The 24,052-nt window shown below is 40.6% G+C and overlaps 1 protein-coding gene across 1 annotated transcript; it reads right to left on the bottom strand.

The window, feature by feature from the left end:
* Positions 1-1,343: 1,343 nt before the first annotated feature.
* Positions 1,344-23,942, bottom strand: PTGR1 (prostaglandin reductase 1). The gene is made up of 10 exons (XM_058043976.1): positions 23,852-23,942; positions 11,941-12,047; positions 10,060-10,105; positions 9,352-9,411; positions 7,954-8,121; positions 6,071-6,188; positions 5,632-5,787; positions 4,062-4,167; positions 2,919-3,037; positions 1,344-2,030 (listed from the first exon to the last, which is right to left on the bottom strand). Exons 2-10 carry the CDS (start codon positions 12,044-12,046, stop codon positions 1,920-1,922), a joined length of 990 nt encoding a protein of 329 aa, XP_057899959.1. The 5' UTR covers position 12,047; positions 23,852-23,942; the 3' UTR covers positions 1,344-1,919.
* Between the last annotated feature and the right edge of the window lie 110 nt (positions 23,943-24,052).

Below are 24,052 nucleotides of genomic sequence, written 5' to 3'. Positions count from 1 at the left end.
GCTGAGCCAGGATTATTCTAACTGACAAATCTTTCTACAACTCTGACCACGGGACAGGAACTCCATGTGGCTGTTCTTAGTTCATTTCCTAATCATCACTTTACTTGAAACAAGAGATCTTTAATTCACTGGATTTAATTCACTATTTTAGGAATTGCAAGCCCTCTGGCACAAGCTTGTGTTCATCAGCTGCAGGTAGAAATAGAACTTCATGCAGTTCCCATGCCTCCCTCACCTTGTCTGTCTATCAACCTGGACTGTAGGAAGAAAAACTGCATTTCAGGTGGATGTCCATCTCCACTATCTCCTGAGGTGTTTCCAAGTTTCTCAAACTCACCTAGTTCATTCTTACCAAGGTTTTGCCCTTGGAGAGCAAGAGGAAGAGTTTATTTTATCTTAAATGTAAACAGTTGCAGGCTTCATAATTTGTTGGCTAAATAGCTCTTCATTTATACATATAGTTATTTCTAGAGTCATGGTTTAACTGCTTAACACCTTATGCTTGCTGTGCAAAATTCCTCAACAAAGAGCTACCACACAACAGCACACCTCTAGTCCGTGCATCTGAAGCCTACTGACAAGAAGTTCCCTTTTTTGGTTTACCACTTTATGTGATGTGCTATGGTATTAGTCCACAGATCTTCCTCAGTGGTCAGTGTAAAACCACAGCACTGGAACTCACTCAAACTGTCAATTCATTCTCCTCAGAAAACACAATGAAGCTACCAGAACCTCTTACCCACTTGTGCCAAGGTTCATTATTTCCCCAGTGGCCAGCTGATCTGCATTTCAGGGTGTGTTTTGTTAAGTCCACTCAGCAAGTATTGTCAATCTACATCTTAAGTAAGTGGTCTCTTTTTGTTGACATACAGAGCATCTAATCCTGGCACTTGCAAAGATAATATGACTGCTTGGGATCTCTCTTCACGGATCAGTAATGAAACCTTCAAACTAATGAAGAAGTCCTCCACAGTGACTGAAAATGGATCACAATCACCTTCAGTGCCTCTATGAATCCCATAGTAACAGGTCCTTGTTCATTTTCAGAACATCTAAGATATCTACAGTTGCTAATCTCTGTTATCTCCTTCATTTGCTACATTGTGTGTGCTGAACACCAATTTAACACAGTAGGGCCATCATATTCATCTCACCTTCCAGGAGAGCCAGGGTAAACACTATGGCAAACTCAGCTCCAAGCTTGGACACCAATGACAAGTTTCCCAAGAAAATTAGTAATCTACCCATATCACCTGCATTGAGATCTGCTGGGATAAACAAGTCCTTGTACTATTTTAGCTCTTCTGTGTTAACCATAAAGAAGTGATAGTATTGCACAAATATAACTATAAGATAAGGCAAGTATACATTAGGATATTTATTTTTCCTTTCCATATTCTCAGAATAACTGAGATAGCTACACTGTTTAATGAAAAAAATTATTAAAAAGCCAGCTAGAGGTGAAGCTGGAATCCCCAGCTGTTGTTAGCTTAGTTTGCTCTCCGCTCCTTGATATGGGTTAAAAAAAATCCCCCTTGCAAAGTTCTGGGCCAAATCAATGGGTAAGAATTAAATGTGCCATCAGTTAGCAAAGCTTTTCAAATTGATTTTCCTTTCTACAAGCCTGCTCATAGAAAAGTTCAAGCTATTATCAAATCTGCTACAGGTCTGATTTTCAGCAATTTTAAGGCACTTTGTTTTGTGTAGCTCTGGGAAGCAAGTCTCAATTTCTTCATAAGCAAAGCAACTGGAATATACTTAGACTTATTAGTCAAATTATTAACAGAAGTTACCATCAACAAACATCTAGCAAAATGATTGAAACATACTGATCACATGATTTGACAAGTGAATTAAAAGCATTCAGAATGTGACAGAATCACATTCTGCTGCGCCAGTCTCCCAGGAATATCTGATCTTCACACTTTTACAACAGCTTTTCCAAGATTTTCTCCTTTTAACATTCCTATAAAAGCCATTGGCATTTTCTCAAATCCTTCAGTGACTTGTTCATGGTACTTCATCTTCCCCTGTCAAAAGTAAGAAAGAAAATTGCTGAATTTTCATCCACCAAAACAGAATAAACTGCAGCAACATTTTCTCCAGCATATATATTTCATTTGAAACATGCAAGCTGGCATGCACAGGATAACTGCAAAACCAGGTGGACTCTTGTGAAGATCTATTTTTGTTGTAAAACCTTTTACCTGGAGTCATAACAGGAGGTAAAAGATTTATTGCTACTTGGTCCCCAAACAACTGACAGGTAGGGGATCGTTTACCCAAAACCAGGCCTGTCTCTACCCATACAGAAGTATGGAATTGCAATGATCAAAATCTGATCCATCCCAAAACCTCATGTTTGTAAAAGCTAGAGCCTCTTAGCCTTTACTGGTCTCCCTCACAAACTTCTCACAGCCATGAACTCGGTTACTAACTCAGCCTCCACTTAGAAAAATAAAATACAAGAAATTCCCTATTAAATCCCTTTAAAGCCCAGCTCCTAATACTATAAATTCATTCTTGCCAGTAACTTCAGCACAATACTACAATGGAAACCCTGGCTCATACTACAAATGACTGAATGAGAGATACAGCAATTTACGCTAACTGTGAAAATCTTCATTATCAGATAAGTATTTTTGCATTATTCTGGAAGCATGCTTCTTCAAAGCCTATATGTATTCTGGATTATATCTGAGTCTACAAGCTGATATCACACATCTCAACAAAACAGAATGGACCAGGCATATCTACTATAGTTTAAGTGTCCCCAAGAGTCTCAAGGATCAAGGCAGGGAGAAGGAAAGCATTATGCTGTGACCTCACCTAAACAGCTATGTCAAGAGACCTCTTGGAGAGATGGACCCTGCAGTGTGAGTATACACCTTACAAACAGCTGCCCCTTCCTTCCTTACCTCCATGACCCACTTCAGCAGGGCCTGCAGACCTTCCTCCCGGCGGTTGTTCCATCGCGTCACAAGAAACCCTTCCATTTGAAGCTCTTTGAAAATCATGGGAAGCTGCACATAAGGCCCTGCAAGAGAAAAGAACCAGCAAGCCACCTGCAATATCAGTTTCATTCAGAATAAGTCCTGATGCATAAAGTGAGCTTTTAGCCAGTAAAGACCACTGAATCACTTCCTTTCAGCCAGAAGCAACAGACAGATTTTCCAAAGAGAATTTCCAGCACAAAAGACTGAAGATTCATGGACAGCCACCTAGGGAGACAAAGGCCTGATCCCTAAAGCTGTGGAACTAAACAATTCTGAAAACAGAATTTATTTCATTCAGAAATAAAGTAGCCTCAGCTTCACCTGACAGACTTAAGCTGAATCTCAAAAACACTGTTTTAACAGCTTGTTTGATAGCCTGACAGGCTCTCATGCTCTCTCTAACTCTCAGGATCTGAGTTATAAACTCTAGAAAAACAGTTTCCTCAGTCACAAAAATGTCTGATAGCCTCGTCATTACCAAAAGCCTGTTCCATGTTTTTAAAGTGATCTGACAGTCCAAAGCCAGTCAGCCACCAAAGAGAATACAGTCCTTCAATTCATTTTAGAACGCAAATCTGGAAATTTAATGCTATTGAAAATGAATATTCATTCAGCCACATTTCTCAGCAATTTTATTAGTAGCTGAAATCTTACTGGAAAAAGAAAACCAACCCGGAAAGCTTAAGCTGCATCAGCTAAAAACGTGAAGGAAAACCATTATCTAATCTTAAAGTACATACTACTGTATAAATGGCATCATGACATCACACCTGCTGATCTATATCTGCATAGGGCCATGTGGAGTCCTGTTTTAAGTATCTTAGCCACTCCTTAATTCCTAATCAGCTGATGTTCATCAGACAGTGTGTGTAAAGGTGGATGAGGGCATGTACACACAAGGAGCATGGTCCCAGTGTCTCACATGTCCCACAGCAGTAGCTAGTTACCCAAATGTATACACATACATACACTCAAATGGCCCAGGGAAGTAAACAGTAGACTATCATTATGTATTTCTGCCATCACCAAAGACAAAATCACTTTAGATACAATAAAGACCCTCACCTTTCTGAGGCACAGAGTCATTGTACTGAGAGATTGCGCCACAGACTGCAATCCTTCCATATTTTCTCATTTGGTTGATAGCAACACTGGCAAATTCTCCACCCACCTACAAGAACCAGAGCATGTGCAGCATTAGAGACAATCCAGTGTTCAGCACTGGCTGCCAAAATCTGCCAACATTGCATTGTTGCACCAAGAGGTTCAATCGGGGGAAGCAACTTCCACTACCCCAAAGACTTGGTGGCTGCAGAAACCCTTGGATTTACACAGACCAATGAGGACTCAATCTCACTCTTCTAAAAATGAGTTATGAATGTATGGAATTAGTTTTAATTCCAAATCTGCTTCATGAATCTTGGTTTGGAAGCATCAGGCAGGACTAGCACATAGATCCCTCCTCCTAAGAGTGCTAAGAAGCACCAACTCTGCTTTTCCCACACACCACTATGCAATTTTACATCTTTATATCATGGTGATGCAAACTTTTTACTTTATTGTTCTCATCTCCAAAATAGGGATGTGCTGTGAAAAGAAACTTTTAATAGTGAAAAGCTGTTAGAGAAAATATACTGCTGTGTGGAGCTCTGCACAAAAGTTAGAAGTAAAAATGAAGGGAATGGACAAGACCATAAAACCTATTTAAGACCTTAGCTCCTGCCACAGAGACAAGCACTGTGCCCTGACACCAAACACTCCTTTCAATTGCCAGAGAACAAAACACCATGGCCCTCATCCCAGGATTGGCAGAAGCACTTCTGAAAGACATGCTAAAGATGGTTTCTTTTAAACCAGGCAGTTAGCCAGGGGGTTTAAGCCAGTATACTAGCTAATACCCCTGTGGCCAGATATATTTTTTATCAGGTATGAGACATGTTAACTGTAGTAGGAAAACAAAAGAGACAGGTGTAGCTCTTTATCTTGAAAGTGAACTGAAAGACACAATTTAACTGCATCCATACTGTTAAATTTTCTTAGCCTTCAAAACAAGATGTTCACATTCAACACCTATCAAGAACAGTACATTGTCCCCATTAATTCCAGCTATATTTGGAAGATGTCAGAAACTTTCTTAGGGCTGCTCCAGTAGATGTGCAAGTGGGCCTTGCTACTGTTTTGTTTCAGGTACCAAGGCAGCCCCCATGACCACATAATGTGGAACCATCCACACTCACTCCCCTTTCAGCAACGGCAGAGAACTGCCTGTGGTCAAAGGTGGGGCCAGTAATGGACTGGATCAGTTTCATGTTACTGTGACTGTCACTTCCCAAAATGTGCCAGACTTTTCAGGGAGTGAAGTAAAACCTCTCTCTCCATTTACAAACACTGTCAACAATCCAGCGTTGCCTTTTCGGTTCTGTCCTTTCTGTTACTGCTCAAGTCAGCTGCAGAAATATGTGTCGGAAGGGAACAGAAAAGCAGTAAGTTCCTACAGACACCATTGCTTGATTAAATGGATCTCCACTTTGAAATCCTGGTGTAGACTTCAATTAGATGATTACAATATTGAGTTCCTGCTGCAGTTTAAAGAAAATGACAGATGCTCAAGGAAAGGCCTTCTCTCTGAACTTACATTGTCAAAGAAACAGTCATAGCCATCAGGAGAGGCTTTACGCAGTGCTTCATCCAGAGATTTAACAGTTTTGTAATTAAAGGCTTCATCAAAGCCTATTTTTTTCAGATAGGCAACCTTGTCATCTGAGCCAGCACAGCCAACCACTTTGCAGCCCTGCAAGGAAAGGAGAAAAACATTTATAAATATCCCCTGACAACAGAGGCCGACACTCAGTGTGCTAGTTGAAGGGTGCACTCTTTAAGTAAGGCTGTTATCAGTATTTGAGCTCCTGAAGCATCCAGCTAGATTTGCTATGTACTCAGGAGCTTTTCCATCTCAAGACCCTTGTGTAGGCATGCCTTCAGGGATGCTTGTTCTATGATCATTCATGGCCCTGTCGCCCTGTTTAACAGCTATGTCTTCTCAGCAGCAAGTATGAGCAGTTCAAGCCACTCACCCCAATTTTAGCAAGCTGCCCCACCACAGAGCCCACAGCACCAGCTGCAGCATTAACCAGGACTGTCTCTCCTGGTTTCATCTTACAGACCTCCAGCAGACCAAAATATGCAGTGAGGCTGCAAAGAAAATGAAAGAATGTTCAGTGAGGAATAAAAGATGACAGACACACACATGACTTTACCACACAGATCAAAAATATAGTCACTACCAGCACAAGATTAAGTTTTCCTATATTGTGAAATCCAAAACTTAATCCAACCTTCTTAATTTGGCTTTTTCACAGCCATCCCAGAAAGAGGATTGCTGGGAAAGAGATTGCTGAGGCAGAAATCTCTCTAAGGTGAAAACAGCTTTCGTTGTTCTCATTAGTCTGAAGGAAAATCACAGATAACTCTGTGACAACTCACTTACATACTGGAAGAGATAGGAAATCCAACGTAGACAGAGGTCAGTTGCCAACTGGTATCTACTAGATTAAATTATACTCATCACAAATCAAAGCGGGCAGAAAAATATAAAAAGCTTGCTGATGGGCTCACTGCTCCAGAGGACTACTGTGCTATGGCTACTGGGTGAAACAGAATCATTAAGGTTGGAAAAGACCTCCAAGATCACTGAGTCCAACCTTTGACCAATTATCACCTTGTCAACTAGCTTAGCTCTAAGCGCCACATCCAGTTGTTTCTGGAGTACCTTCAGGGACAGTGAATCCATCACTTCCCTGGACAGTCTGTTTCAATGCTTGACAATCTCTTCTGTGAAGAAATTCTTCCTGATGTCCAACCTGAACATCCCTTAATGCAGCTTAAGGCCATTTCCTGTTGTCCTGTCACTTACCTGCAAGAAGAGAGTCACCCCCATTTGGCTACAACCTCATTCAGGTAGTTGTAGAGAAGAGTAAGGTCTCCTTGAGCCTGCCAATAAGTGGCACGCTCAACAAGTCCCATGATCCTTTAGCTACTTCTCATGAGACTTGTGCTCCAGGTCTTTCATCAGCTCTGTCACTCTTCTCTGGATATGTTCCAGCAACTCAAAGTCTTTCTTCGTCATTTTGGAAACTGTACTTCAGGCCTCACCAGTGCATTAGTAATCTGTAGGAACTACTAAAGTAGCTCATCGACTGGTCCAGAATCCCAGAGAAGTCTTCTAATTTCTAAATTCAAGCTCAGAGCTTCCCACCTGGTCTCAACTGAAAGAGCTAACTGAATTCCTCTATAAGACATCTAGAAAAAACATGCATCTTGACCGATCTTAAAATGAAATCTGAGAAGTTCTCCACCACACACAATGTTACAGTAATTTTGAAAGCCTTCCAGATCATTAGGACTCCCAAAGTCCCATAAAAATTACAGAGAATGAAGTAAGAAATGCAAGCAGATGACTGACAGATTCAAATAGTATATACAGATTCCAAAGCACAGCACTTTTGTCTGCTGCAGAGCAATTTAAAGAACATCTATTTTGCTGCATGATACAACATCTGTCTTTTGCGTTTTGGGGTTGATTCTGGAAATACAGTGAGAGCAACAGAGCACAATCAGTAAAAGCAGTCTAGTCCACGTGCCAGTGAAGTTTGAGACTTTCCACTGAGTTTAACACAGACTGAACTAGATTCTTTCCAGCTCTTCCTGGATCCTCTTTCTGACCTATTACAGCTCCTCAAGGAGAGGCACAATAATCTCCAAGGCAAATCTCCTCTGATGTTGAGGATGGGATAAACTTCATGCCTTATACAGGCACAGAGTATCCAGAAGCACGCCTTTTTTAGCAGCATGAATAGGCAGTATGCTGGTAGAACAAGACAAAGGTCAATACAAACAGGAAGAAACCTCCTGTGCACCAAAATCCAGGGGATAGTTGCCCTTTCATCTCCAAACTTACCCTGGCATGCCAACTGTTCCAAGAGCTAGAGATTTGGGGAGCGATTCCGGCCAATTGGAAGGAAGAAGTTGTAGGTCTTTCCCATCAGAGATAAAATGAGTTCTCCAGCCCCTGCCAGCCACGACAAAGGTCCCCACTGTGAAAGCAGGATTTTTGCTTTCTACTACCCTGTTTAAAAAGTAAAATAAAGTAAAATTAAAAAAAAAAAAAAACACAAAAAAGCAAAACCAAAATCACATCCTGTCAGAAACAAATCAATACTGGCTCTTCCATTCTTCCTGTGATTCAGAAAAGAAATATTTCACATCATGATTTTTAATCCACACCTGCTGATGCTATAGGTGTTAAGTGTTTTTCCTGAAATGTCTAAAAGCTCTTATCATGAGGGCAATACTGGAAAGATGATTTTAGATTTAGCCCTGCCCATAATAAACCAAATTTTCACACACAAGTGCCAATTGTTTCTTTGATTAGCACCAGGTTGGTTTGAGATCAGACCAGGCTTCTGTGAGTTAGAATGCAGGAAAGAGGATGTTGGGATTAAAGCATGGAACAGCAAGGAGTTGCTGATAGGCTGTCTGTTCTCAGACAACCTGCACCTCATTTAAAAATTGAAGATCCTGAAGATGGAACCTCTTGGGGTAATGAAACCAGATAAAAAGCATATCTAAAATCAGGGAGATATCCATATTAGCATCTCTGTGCCAAATGAAAATTCCACTTTCTTAGCTCAACAAGAAAACCGTTGGAAAGGGGTAGATAAGCAGCTTAGAATCATTAGAAGCAGTTGACCTTCTGTTCATCAGACTTGGTTGTTAATTTATCCCAGCTCTCAATGTTTCTGCAGAGAAATGCAAGAGTCAAAGGCCACAGATGTTCCTTGGCAGCAGCTTACAGGCAGCACAGCAGGAACAAACCGACAGAGGGAAATATCTGCAGATACATTACCATAATGTATCTGGGAAGCTTGGGAAAAGGATGGATTTAAGGTTAAATAACCCTTTGGCTCGAGCTGTGATGCAGAGATATTTTCAGATGGAGTAGACAGCATGCATGGTTGCAGACATGCAGCTACTAACACATCACGTTTTAAAATGTGATGGTCAAAATGTGCCATGTACAATGATTGGTCCTTTATACTTGTAAAAATTGCCTTTGAAGACATTATCACCAGAAACAACATAGAGATTTTATCACAGGTATATATGCTCTCCAGAAAAGCAAAAGAGATTCTTAGAGGAAAAACACATTCCAACCACTTAGTGGTAAGAACATCAGTAGCAGAAGTATGTAGACTCAAGTCAAGGAGGGGTAACATAGGCTGCAGATGTCTGGAGTGTCAGCACACTCCTGTTCTGATCTGCCATGCACATTGATAACAGGAACTGAAGGTCTTACCTGGCAACCTGCGTGCCTATCATTATGTCACCCTCCTTCATGTCCCTTCGACTGTAAGGTCTGCAACACAGGCAAACAGAGCTTACCGTGTGAAACTTTAGTAACGTTCCAGACACACTAGGAAGCAGTAGCAACTGTTCGACCCAAAGAGTATCTGTTGTTAACAGGTATCAACTAGCTTGTCATTGTAACAACATGACCAATGCTTCTCAGAGCCAGCTACTTGGGCATCCTGGGCAGGAATGCTAGCGGGATGACAGCAATAATCTTCACAGCATGGTCCATCTGTACAAGAAGCGTGAGACCCAGAGAACTATCTCTGAATTTAGTGTCCACAATGCCTCTTCAAACTACCCAGTCTCCCTGTGCTTCAACTACCCCCTATTGGGTATATCAGCAATGTCCAACTTAAAATGTGTGTCCTTAAGTACAAGTTTGCTAAGTTAAATTAAGCAGGAACATGACAAGGAACAACAGCTGATTCCAAGAAAAGTCTAGGGCAGCAGAAATGTTACCCCAACATCTAGTTAAATCTGGCACAGTTCCATATAGTAAGTCTTGTAATCCACATACATTTTTGAAACAGAACACAAAGGCACTGGGATACTGATAACAGCAGTGGGTGCTGCCCACTGCTGTTTTGAGGTATAAATGGCAATTCAAATGAGATATTTTATCCAGAAACTCAGAAAGGACAAAAAGGTATACCTCATGTAGGGATCAACACTGAGAAACACTGATTCAAGCAGCAACTCTGCAACAAAAGACAAAGAAATTCCTGGATATTATCAGTGCAGTAGAAAATAGTTTCCACCAGCCAATCTTCAAACTAAATTGATATGAACTCCGGACTGCTCAAAGTCCCCCTTATCCCTTCTTTGTTCAGGAAAAACCTACCAGAAACAAGTACGACATTCTTTAGTTTTGGGTTATTGGTATGCTGTGGAAAAAGAAAATTTCCCCAGTGTAGCTTTAGCAAACTATCTAATTTTCAATCTTGCAATTTTGCATCTATCTCCTTTCTCTACAGAAGAGTGAAGCAGCCAGAATTCCTAAAAAAAATTCTCATTTAATTTCGATATTTGTAAAATGTCATCCCATGATTCAGCCAGAAGAGGGTGGCACAGGTCAAACACAAACTAATTGTCTGCCTTAAAGAGAAAGCATTAGTTTCTCTTTTCTAAATAGCCTAATCCACTTGACTCTCTAACAACACTAGTTCTTGGGAAAGACTGTTGTTAAACATGTTTTAAACTTCTCATTTCCACAGCACTTTTAGCGGTTCATCTCCACCTGCTAAAATTTTTCTTTGCCTGTGCTGCAGGGGTCTAGCTGGAAATGTACTCAGATGTTAAGTACCTTCCCATTACTGAAGAGTGAGCAGAAAAGCCATGTAACATAGCATCGCCTTTCCAAGTGTCACTGTAGTGTGAACTTATGCCTCTTTTTGCTTTAGGGATTAAAATATGAAGGAAAAAAATACTCCATGTTCTTAAATAGCCACACGCATGAATTTTTTAAGTGTATTTGTAAATGTAAGAATAAATCAATTTTCAAATATTTCAGTTGTAAACATAATTGGTACTTCAATATCCTTCTGGACAATTCCTTCTACACACCTTTTAAAGTGTGGCAAATTCTGTAACTGACAAATGGTGGGATGAGTCTCAAAGAAATACAGTACAAATGTCCATGTGAAACCAAAAATCAAAGTTCGTTCTTTTACCAACAGCTCTTGCTATTGATATGATGATAAGTTATCATATTCCTTAATCTCCTCCAAACAGAGAAACACAGGAATAAAAACTGTCTTTTTTTTTTTCTATTTATATTCAATATCTCTTCTTGTTGCAACTATAAAATAAGATAAGGAATAACAAAAAAATATTTTGAATGCAGGCAGAAATCTTACCATCTTTCTTCTTGAAATAAAAGATCACCCCTCACTGACTCCAGCCCTGAGGTCTTTCAGCTGCAGGCTCATTCCCAGCGCAGTCACTCTGCTCTCCTCTAACACTATCCTCAATGTTTTCTCCATCAGCATCAGAAAAACTCCACTGAAAACCAACTCCTATAGGGTATCATGTTCTCCACCTTTTTCCAAAGGATTTTGAAAATTAAAGTAAATAAAAACATTTTACTAGTAAAACATGCTAGGAACTTAATACAGTTATTTCATTGGTTCTGAGTCACAGTCCACATCTCTCTCTGCATTAAATTGTCTTCTTGTGTTTGTTGGTTTTGAGGCCACATCACTTCTTCATGGTGATTTTCTCCATTTGCAAACACATTCCAATGTCTTTGTCATCAGGCAGCAAGTGTGATCAGGTAGCAGAAACTGTGAAAGGTAGGCCCTGATTGCTGCGTGATGGACTTAGAATTCAATCATCAGAAGACAAGGTGTCTTTGAAACCAACAACCCCATCAGTACACTTCTTCAGCGATTGTCCTTCTCCCTTAAGGTGTATGACAAGCCAGCAATTTTTCAAATTTTAAAGAGAAACATGCAGTTTTATAGCTCCACAACCACACATCAGTAATCATATAACCTCCAGAAAAATTAGTAATAGCAAGCAGCACTCTGCTCACCTCCATCCTTTAGATTTGGTAGCTCTATCTTTTTCAGGTCGAAGTCACTGGTTTTGGGAAAACCATCAAAATGCCTCTTCAGAGCCCATGCCTTGGCAATCACCATCCTATGTACAAACACAGACAAAGCACACCTGTCAAAGCAATGCCCAACAGTGCTGGGCTGCTCGTGGGGCTGGTTTAGATTTCATTAGGCAAAACACCTATCTCAATAATGAGCTATCACACAAGAAAGCCTCTGCTCGTCTCTGTGGTAATATCACCAGATTAAGAAAATGTCAGAAAAGTCTCCATATTGCATCAGCAACCCAGATCTTCCTCTGACCTGTCAGACCTCTCTGCAAGAGAGACCTCTGGAAGCAAGTAACTCCAGCAAAATGTGCAACTCCCACTATAAAGATACTAAAGAAGGAAAATCTACTTTTCTAGGAGGAAAAAAATCCCTTTAGAAAATAAAATTAAAAACTTATGCCTATTTCCCCTGGTTACCCATTAACCTAAACTTTTACAAGCTTGAACCAAAGTGCAAATGAGAAAAACAAAGGTAAGTAAGACCTCTTTCTGTGACATTCATCATATTGAAAGAAAACGCTTCTCCAACTGCAAAGCTTAGACCTTGGAATTGGAAGCACATTACTACCAATATTTTCCATGCACGACAGAAACAAACAAATTACTTGCATTAATTCTATCCTCAGATCTCCTCCTCCCTTCTTACACCCATGTGAATCAACAAGAACAAAGAAAGAGAAGCTTGTACTTGGAGCAGGCAGGCAAAAACTGGGTCTTCTGCTGACAAGTCAATGACCTTCTGCGTCCGCTCAGTCACAGGCTGGACTCGTTCAGTCACACACACTTATAAAAGATGTAAATGCCTGCTGAGGGCTGTAGGTACTGCCCTCAGTACACTCCCCTAGAAGTAAACATACCATAAGGCACACCCACTGTGATTCACCTTCTTCCCATTAAGATCAATCCTTCAAACCCCCCCAGTTCAGTGCCCAGTCAGTTGCAGAGGCACGTTGTCAAGAATGCAATGCTAAATGCATAAAACCTACTGTTCTAGAACTCACAAAATACTGCAGTCAGGAGACAAGACTATCCATCACAAGAGGAGTTTCTTCAAATTACATTTGTCCCATCCAGCCCTGAAACTCTAAAGAGTTCTACCTCTGTGCAGAAATACCTAATTAAAAATTAATGTCCATTTCATTGCTCAGTTCATACTTTAACACAGCAAATCCGTTTGCCACTCATGGTGTGTGCCCTGACATGTTGCCTGTTCTCAGCACAAGGAGAGTTTGCATGGCTAAGCCTCTATCTGTGAGCCACCTTAAGAAACAATAGCAAATTTTGGCATTTTGCCCGCACTATGTTGCAATGAAGTATGTAGCAAGGGAGAAAACTCTGTGCAGGGGACTGTCTTCAGCTTTTGTTCTTTTTGTACTGTAATACGTAGTATGAGATAATTTGTGCATATATGAGATATACATGAAATAAAGTTGTAAATAAAATTGTGCATGTAAAAAAACCCAAGAAGCCTAAGACCACGGACAGTCAGGGGCAGATTGCCACACAGAAATTGCAAAACTCCAGATGGCAGCAGAGAAAGAAACCCTAATTAGCAATCGAAAGAACATTGCCATTGGCTGTGCAGAGATAAGCCTTTCCCAAGACTATCCCAGAACACCCAAGAGCTATGAGCACTTGATAAGTATCTCCAATCAAGACTGCCAGAGTCCTCAAGAACATACATTTGAATACTGAGTTCCCCATCAACACTCATTGCTTCCCAGAAACAGCACTGTCCAGCCCTGCACAGAGAAAGGACACTTCATGCATATGCAGAGTAACGAAAAGAAGAACCTCTGCCTCGGGAGAAAAAAAACCTGTATAAAGCCAGCTGGGACAGGGACAGCATTTGTGAGCAGAGGGGGTCCGATGATGTGATGGAAGCCAGACCGAAGCACCGATCCCAGGCTCAACGCTGTCCTTTTGATTGTGGCTATTGAAGACCATATTTTCAGTCGTGAAAATAAAATCTTTCGTTATTATTTTTAATTTAGCTTTATCGATTTTTACCTATAACAATACGAATAGTGAAAAGTCTAAAAAACCAATATATAGCGACGTGTTCAACTACAAAACCCATAGAGACAGAAGTGCTAATTAGTACCAAGGATCTGAGAAAAAAAAGCAAAACGTGTTTAAAGATGCACATGCAAGGATCAGGGAGAACAGGGCAAGCTCTCCACTATTTAGATAAAAGTCTGTCATGAAATCCAGAAACTAACCAGCAGTCGACAACTTTTTGTGATGAAACAGAGATATTCCGTGTTCCACAATGACAAAGAAACAAAACGCCAGTGAACATTTCCTGCACCAGAAGTGTGTGCTGGGGAAATTACTTTTCAAAAATCAAGTATCATCAAAATCAAAGCATCCCACAGTAGGTAAGTGGGCCAGCATTTGTATCTGCTGCTTTATGCATTTGCTTTGGTATCAATAGCATTTGGCTGTAACAAAAGATACCACGATGCTGCAGCAACAACAAAGCAAAACAAGAAAACATGTTTACAGGACCAAAAGGTGAGTTCAGAAAAACACACAACTGATCCCACCCACTAGCTTAAACTCAGAGGCACTGGGATGGATTTGTCCCACCTGGGTGCCCTGTATTCAGATAGGTACCCAAGTGCTCAAATCAGAAATGACCAGGGACAAAGGAATGGGGAGCCTGGCAGCCATTCACTGATGGGCCATTTATACCCCCGGGAAGCCAACAGTGATTCAGAAATGCTTTGTTTTCCATCCTGTCCCATGTTTGAGAATCATCAATACTGAATCCTTGCTTTTTGTCTCTTTTGTCTGTACGCCTCCAAGGCACCAGCCCTGTTTTTTACTTTTCCACTATCCTATCTTAGTAGCTTGAGTCTTCACGTCTGAGTACAGGACAATCTGCAAATCTACGTGCCATCAGTACTGGCCATTTCTGTCTCTCTTCTGTTGTTTCTTTGGGTGCTTCCACTCTCAGATCTCCTATTCACACAAATCCTCACCTTCCTATCAAACATCTCTACTTTTTGGAATACCTGGGGTTTTTTCTGCAGAGCAATGATCCTGCTTAGGAACAATACTGAGACACTAATTTCACTAAACCCTATTTTTTTTTTTATATTTAGGCCTAATTTTGGAAACAGGACAAATTTTCTGCCTACTATTTCTCTTTTTTTCCTACTGAAATGACATCATTATAGCCACTTGAAGGCTAGGAGACTTTCCTGTAGGTCACAAAAAAAAACAAAAAACAAAAAACAAACCAAACCGAAAACAATACAGACACATGCTTGATTAATGGATCTACAAGCTAATTTCCAGGTTAACAAACCAAGATAGATATAAAATCATAAGAAGTGGTAAGGACTACATTGCTCAAGCAAGCATATAAAATAACTCCAAAGGATAAACAGCAGTGATACAACACTTGTGGGTTCCACCTAAATTTTACTGGACTAAGTATGTAATAGTCACAATACCAGTTCCAAGAACAGTAACCTGCTCTTGTAAACTGTAACACTACCTGGTTTTTGTTAGGAAAATTAATCCACAAACACCAGAGGTTTATGTCTGTAATATGTGATGTGAAGTAACTAATGCTTGCGTGGAAAATGTATAAAATAAAAATTGTAAAATAAATTATACATATAACAAAAATCCAATGAGCCTCAGACCACGGACAGCCCAGAGACAGATTACCACAAAGAAGTAACAAAACTCCTGGTAGCAGCAGGAAAGAATGCCTCCTCTGCAAGCAGAAGGACATGGCTGGTGTGGAGATGGGCGTCTCCTGGAACCACCCACGAACACCCAAGGGTGATCAGTACTTGATAAGTATCATCAATCAAGATAACCGAAGCCATCAAGAACATACATCTAAACACCCAACTTCTTCTGCCATGATCAGGACCGGCCACCTCCCAAGAAACACCGATTGTCCAACCCTGCACAGTGAAAAGAAACTTCACACATAGGCAGGGTGACAAAAGAAATTGGGGCACCTCTGCCTCAGGCAGTAAAAAACTGTATAAAACAGCCCCGAGGGAGACAGCATTCCTTAACAGAGGGATATCCAATGCGATAGAGGTCGGATCCAGGTGTACCTAGCGCTGATCCGGGGCTCAACACTGTCTCTTTGGCTGTGGCTACCGAGGACCGCATTTTTGGTAGCAAAAATAAAATCTTTCGCTATCATTATTAGTTTGGCTTTCTCATTATTTATAACATGTCCAAAAAGGAGACAGAAGAGTCCTTTCTGGCTTTATTCAAATAAAGAGAGAGGCCATGGGGCATTCACCCAGGATCTCTCTCAAATTTTTGGAGGACACAGCCTCCTTTTTATCCTAATTTCCCAGCCACATTTCCCTTCTCTCTTTCCCCATTGGCTGAGGTACTTGAGAGGTACAGACTCACCGACACACCTGATCCTGAAGATTTCCCAAAGATTTCCCTCTAATGTATAACCCTCCCTTTTAATTTTTAATTCTTATGGAATTTAGGGGTTTTTCTTCCCCATTGTTTCTTTCACCTATTAATGTCTAATTTTGTTTATCAGCAAATCTAAAGTTTATTTGTAAAAGCAAGTATCTTTTTCCATTATTCAATTAGTGGAATCCTTCCCATTGTTTCTTTTATCTTCCAGAGCTAGTTTTATCTACCAGAAGGCCCACAGCTTGTTTGTAAAGACAAATCCACTATTCCTCTCATTTTCAATGTCAGTAGGTTTGAATAATACATTTCTTTTGACAGTTAATTATATCTTAGTTAACCAGGGGTTTTGTGGTTTTTAAAAAATTTTGTAATGAATTACATTTAATTAGTTAAAGTTTGACTGTGATTTTAGCTGGTTTTGATTTAGATCTGTGTTGGCTGAGTATCAATAGAAAACCCTGAGAAATCACCTCACTGTAACTGCAGGAAGGAACTCCATGGACCCATATGGCTTGGAGAACCTAATCAATAGTTTAAGAAAAGAATTCAATAAAGACTTATTCAATGGCTATCAAATAAATAGAGATTAATTAGAAGTCATAGAACAAGAAAGATACGGAGTCAAAGGTCTATACATCCCAGAAAACTTGATTAACCCATTGGAGGTGCAGTAAGGAGCCACTTCATAGTTGAGTACACCCTAGAAAACTTAATCAACAGGAATTGTCTAACCAGGACAGTAAATTTAATAAAGCACTGTTTAGCTGGATAAAAACTTGGGTTATCCATTAAACAAAGATTAAATGCTTTGAAAGTACTTAAAAGAAAACAAAACACATATACCACGATGCAATAAATGCAGATGCAGATTTTTGGAGTATCTATAAAAAATCTTGGATGTTATAGTGTATGTGAATGCCTGAAATTTGTTGTTTCTTTGAACATGTGTCTGCAAATAAATTCCCAACATGTTCCAAATTTTGACTCAACTGTTATGAGGAATGTTCCTTTAACAACTTTTTGGTGTTAGATTTAAAACTCTTTGTTTCACTTCTGTGTGTTTTCTGTATAAAGCGTTTCACAGACCATTATAATCATTACAGTAAAGAGACTGCTATGACAACTTGAGAATCAACTTTCTCAAATTAGAAAGAACTTAGCCCAGAGAGTGATAAGAAGATGCCTTTAAAAATAGGTGATGCATTTCTGCTTGTTTTTCTTACAAAAGAACCATCAAAGCTTTTGCTGAAATTGAAGTCCTAGACAGCATTTATTCTGATGTCCTTGAAACTCCCCTTGCCCTGGGGTGTAGCCCATCAAGTTATCAAATAATAAAGACTATCAAGGAAAGAAGTAATGGATTGGGAAGTCTTGCCTTTTTGCACTAAGAATATATGTAATAAAGCAAGGATCCCACGTGTGTTCAGACACTGCAGTTGCTGCAAACTGCAGCAGAGAGGAAAGTGAAAGCAAAGCACCTTCACACAGGTAATCATAGCTCAGTCCACAAAATCAGCATGAGTAAAGAGGTTCACAATTCAGGGGAAAACGGAAGAGAAGGAAGAGGTGAAAACTGGAATACCATAATACATACGAGCAACTAGAAAAGAAGACAGACAAGTTTGAGAAAGTTGAAATAATTTCAACAGACTGAAGAGCTAATGGTGATACTCAAAATCAGGGAATCATCACATTAAAGCAGAAAAGCAGTAAAAGCTTTCAAGAAAGCATGAGTCAAATCAGAAAAGTTTACCTTTCTTAAGTAACCTCAGCTGTTATTCCTGATTGGTGTGGTATAGTTTTCCAGCCTGGACTTGCCCAAATCTAACCTTGTGGATAAAATCCTTTTAGAAACCTGTCAGTTACATGAGTTCAATTCAAATTTTGGGTTAGCTTAACAGCTCATCTTCCTGACAGTCATGATTTGCAGATGTGATTGTGGTACTTCTCCTTTTATCTCCATTCTGAAGCAGTTACACATTGGAAGAAAAGGGTGTGATTTTTCTCGGTCTAAGTAAAGTGTATCTCACACATAATTAGTTTGTAGATTGGTTCTGAGGAGAAATTCACCCATCACCACAACAGCAACAATTACCAGCATTTTCTGGTAATCATCATCTTATCTATTTTCTTTCCCCAGATCTAATTTATTAATCTGCAGCATTTCAAAACAAAGTGCCAGTCAGTAACCAGCATAAGGGACAAAAGCTTTAAAAACAAAAAACCAACAAAAAAAAAACCCCAAACAAACAAACAAAAGAAACCAACACACAAAAAGCCCCCCAAACTAACATAGAAGGATTTCTTGGCAGTAGATACTGCCAAGGGAGTAACAATCCAGAGGCTCCCTCAGGACTTCCCATACACATACAAGGGTTACATATTGCCTGGGAGTGAATAGGGCCTCAAATCCTATGTTCTTACAAGCTTTAGCAAAAGCTACCCATTGTTCCCCTCTGGCTTAGTTCCTATAATTTTTCAATTGTATTTTTTTTTCCCTGTAGTAAGAACAAAGTAAAGGCAAACCACTCCCATGCTACTTTTGGCAGAGACCATACTGCAAATATCCACACAAGCATGACACTGCATTATGAAACAATAAAGCTGCAACCACACTTATGCAATACTATCAAATCTTGAGAGAAGGTCAAAGATTGAAGGCAACTAGTTTTCACTCTGCTAAATGATTGTACCACCCGGCACTTTGTTATCAGGTTGCAATTCCAACAGAGGTTCAAAGGAGCAAATTTACACAAGGAAGTGAAAAGGGAAGTCAACACCATCACAGAAATAGGTCCAGCTGCACTCAGCCCTCAGAAACTGCACAAAAAGTAAGACCTTATCACTCTACAAATATCTGAAAGGAGGCTGTAGCCATGTGGGGGTCAGTCTCCAAGTAATAAGTGAAAGGATGAGAGGAAATGAGCTCAAGCTGAGCCAAGGGAGATTTAATATAGGTGCTATGAAAATATTCTTCACAGAAAGGCCTGTAAAGCATTGGGACATGCTGTCCAGGGAACTGGTGGGATCACCATACCTGGAAGTGTTAAAAAACATGTACATATGGCACTTGAGGACACGTCTATTACATGGACAAACTACATTCATTTACTGGTGAACATGGTGGTGCTAGGTTGGACTTGATGATCTTAAAGGTCTTTTTCTAATTTTAGCAGTTCTGTGGTTCTATACAGCACAGCAGCAGATGTGGGCTGACAAAAATAAGCTGAAGCTACTTAAAGGGCCAGCTGTGCTTTCCCAGTCACTGCATAGCACCCTAAACTTCTTTTAGGCACTTTTTTAACTTCTGCCTTACTTAAATGTTGATACAGGACAAACACATGTTGTAACATCAGTAAATGCAAAATTTCTGATGAAATTTTGCATTTACTGATGTAGAAATATCCTATAGCCCAATTTCACTTCTTAGATTTGCTGTAGAAATATCCTATAGCCCAGTTTCACTTCTTAGATTTGCAGCAACAGGCCTGTCACTGCCTCACAGAGAGAAATGTTAAATCTGCTTGATTTTACAGCTGCCAAATAAAACTTTTGAGTACTTAAAAGCATAGATTTCTACAAACGGTAAACACCCCCTTGCAGTGTACACGTGTCTTGCAGCATATTGACTAAGTGAACTTGGAAGGGAAGTGACAAACTTCAAGCTGGTGCTTTCAAGCACCAGAGATCTCTCTGAAGGCCCCTCCTGGACTTCCATACTATAACAAGGGTAGTTTCATCGTGGAACAAGCTCCGGCTTGCAACATGCACAACCAACTTCTTCCACAAGAGGGATACTCGCTGGTCAAGCCTGCTTAGCATATACACACATCTGACCTGTATCTCTTACCCATTATCTTGTAGTATTAAGGAGACTGCTAAATGAAAAATTAAAGGGACATGAGGAAAAAAGAAGAGGAATGTCAACGAGAGTCCAAGGAAACTAATTTTAAGAGTGGAAGCACAGATCAGATTGCAGACATGTGAAGCTGTATTACCTTGAAAGATAAAGATTTCACAATGTCTTTAGGCAACCTGTTCTAATATCTGACCTTGACATAGTTTGGCAGGAGGAAATCTCAGGACTCTCCATGCGCCATTGGAAAACACTGTTTAGCAAACAACAGTTATCATCTCTTACCATGCATTCCCCTCAGATGAGGTGAGTTCCATCCTCTGTCCTTATAAGCAGTGTCCTTAGCACTGTCCTTGTAAGCAGCTAAAGATGGCAGCAGAAACAATAGCTTTTGTTTCTGGATACTGAAGAAAGCCATTTCTCTCTTGGTTTTTCTTCATTATCTTGGTGACTCTACACTGGATCTGTTCATGTGTATCAGGGACTTTCTTCTACTGAGGAACTGAGAACACTGGATGCAGCTGGATCCAAGTTCAGGGAAAGATTCTGCTCTTCCAGTTCATGACTGTCTAGGTCTTTCATAAGGATACCAAAAATTATGGCTAGTAATAGGCTGCCAACTGGATTTTGTCCTGTGGTGGACAATGCTCCAATTTAGGGACAAGTTTAACTCTCCAATTTGTCTCTGAGGTAGGGCTAGATGAACACTCACATTTACAGACCATAGGAAATATTTCAGTCAGAGCACACCCATGACCAGTGCTGATCAGTGGCAAGAGGCAAATCTGTCAGATGTCATGTGTCACTGTAGGATGGCTCCTTTATCATGACACTGGGACCCCAGGATGGCATTTTTCACAGATGCAATCCTACCACTAGGCCTTCACTTATAGTGGGAAACACTTTGCTACTCTGGTCTCCATGATGCTGTCCATCCACGCTAAGGGTGTGGAAAGAGAGCTGGTTTGCCATTGAAGACTGAGGCAAAAAGGTTGTTGAGTACCTCAGCCTTCTCAGCCATTGCTACCCATTTGCCAGCCTTGCATTTCCCACAGTGGTATGTGTGTGTATGCTTCCTTTGACCTCTTCTGTCAAAGTAACATACCGATAGACACCCTTCTTGTTATTCTTCACACTCCTTGTCAAGTTCAGCTCCAGATGCCCCCTGGCATTCCTACACAATCAAGATTTCCGATACCCTTCCTAGATACCTGTCCCCTGCTTCCACTGCCTCTGCATGTCCTTCTTGCCTTTTTGTTTGACTCATCCATGCTGATTTCTTGCCTTCCTTACACAATTTCTTGTGACTGGGGAGTACTAGCTCTTGTACTCTATGGAAGGTGTCCTTAAGAGTATGTCACCTCTTGTCCAAAAGGGCAGTTTCATAGAGGATTCTACTGACTAGCTCCTTGAACAGCCAGAATTTTGATTCCTGGTAGTTCCATAAACTTATTATAACAATAACAAAACTACTCCTACATAGTCACCTGCTAAAAATATATTTTCCTTCCCCAAACCATGTGTTATATTCATTCCAAAGTGCTAACAGTATGCTAAATAGCTACAACTGGATTTTATATTTCTTAAAATGAAGAACTCAAAATTTAAGCCTTGTGAAAAATGCATGCATTTTATGATTGGCTTTTCTCAAATATTAAAATGAATATTATATGTGTGGTGTTAGAAAGTAATGTTGTGGTGTTAGAAAGTATATGTGTGGTGTTAGAAAGTAATGTTGTATTAATTCCCTTAAGTACTGTGTAAATTATAGTTTTAGGTTATAAAAAAAATGTTAAAATAGAAACTATGCTATGTAGGATACTTTTTTAAAAGAAAGGACTTGCAGTGAGAAAGCAGCCACCAGACATCTAAATCTTTCAGAGAAAAAGAATTTATTGCCCTCTTATCAGAAGAAATGAACTTCTTCCCACCTTGAAGGCGCTGTTAGGATTCTGAGGAAGAAGCTGACGATGACCAGACAGAATCCCTTGTTTGAATGTAATTTATGCATCATGTATGAAGTGTATGAATATGGAAAGGCTATTGTTTTTAAGGGTTAATCCTTTGTTAATGGGTGTCCTTTCTTCTTGCTCCTGCTGCCCGGAGAAAGGTACCCGGACGTCCCTAACTCTTTGTTTCTATTGTCTCATATTGTACTAATTCAAATTGTTCAAATTATTATTAGTCTAATTGTATTGCTATTTTTTATAACCATTTTATTACTATTAAACTTTTAGAATTTTAAAAACAAGTGATTAGCGTTTTTCACAAGCCTTATGACATCAAAGCTATTTCAGATCTACTTAAGAACTTATTTCTTAATACTTAAGTAATTATTTTTCTTTCCCATGTCTTATGTAAACAGGGAGCAAACCTGGCTGTCTTTATATGATTAAGCTGCTCTCATCAGAATTGGTTCTGCTTTATTTCCATTTCCTTATTTCAGGGTGTGGTTAATCTGGATGGAAAGGAGCAGCTGGAGCAGATACAGTACTAGCTCCCCAGCTGCCAGCTCCATCAACCACACATTAAGAATGACTTTGGCCATTTGAAGAACAACCAGGTGCCACCTTCAGTGTAGTTCAAGCAGCCACCTCTAACAGGAACTCTCTTGCAGACAAGAAACACTCAAGCACCTCTCCCACAGCAGGGAGATTCAAAAATCATTTGGGAACACTTTCAGTTTTACAAATAAAGAGTGGGTTGCATACTTACACAGTATCAATCTGATTCTTGTCCAAATTCAAAATAATTTTTCCCAGTATAGGTTGCAGATGTAAGCAAGTGAACTGGAGATAAGGGACCATCAAGTACTTCGGGCTACAGTACTTCCAGCAGCAGTGCTGTCACACTAATGCCTTAAACAGCTGCATCCAGTATAATTTCTGAAGCAAGCAAAAACACTGTATTTTTTCCCTAATGTAATGTTGACCTGCAGTCTGAATTATTTCAAATTACTGAAATAACATCAAACTCAGTAGTCCAGGATATCAAGTTTTACAGCAGATCTCAGCAGTAACACTGTCCAGCTGACAGCCTGAGCCCACCTGCAAGTCCTGGTCTATTTACACAGCTGAACAAAAGCAGGCTCAGGAATGAGTAAATACATTCACCCGACTCTGCTTTCCTGCTTTGACCAGTGCAGCAATATAAAGCCACTGTTCTTCCAGGGACACGTACTCACACATTTTGAGCAAGTTCCCCTAATTCTGCTTGAATGGAAGCATGTATGTATAAATTTCAGCAACAGATTTGAACGGGCATAAATGGCGTTTGGGTTTGGTCTTTTGGGGGCGGAGGGAGTGGCAAAATAGGAGCGCGTGCAGGAAGTATAGCGCAGCACTTCCTCCATTTTGATGTAATTTCAGGGAGGTACAAAGACACTTCCCGCCGTAGCTTGGAGCTACTGCTCAAGCTCCTCAGCCCCGCTAGAGAGCTCCCCAGGAACGCCCGAGTGCCTTCCCATGCCCGCCCATCTCCCTCAAGGACCACAGGCCCAGGCCGCTCTCCCTCCCTGGGCCGGCTCCCGCCCCCCTCAGAGCCGCAGGAGCCCTTTCCCCGCCGTGCCTGCCCCGCGGTGCCCGCCGTCCCCTCCGGACGCCCTCCGGCTGCGCCCGCTTCTCTCCCAGGAGGCGCCCGGCGCGGCTCTGTACCGCCCTCTCCTGAGGGGAGGGCAGGCCGGGCTGACGCCGCGGGGCGGCCGCCATCAGGCACCGCCCCTAACGGCTGCGGCTCTCGGCGCCAAAATTTGATCCTGGCGGGCGAGGG

This window comes from Melospiza georgiana, chromosome Z (assembly GCF_028018845.1).
Source record: "Melospiza georgiana isolate bMelGeo1 chromosome Z, bMelGeo1.pri, whole genome shotgun sequence".
Classification (NCBI taxonomy): Eukaryota; Metazoa; Chordata; class Aves; order Passeriformes; family Passerellidae; genus Melospiza; species Melospiza georgiana.
This window is presented reverse-complemented; position numbering and strand designations above follow the sequence as displayed.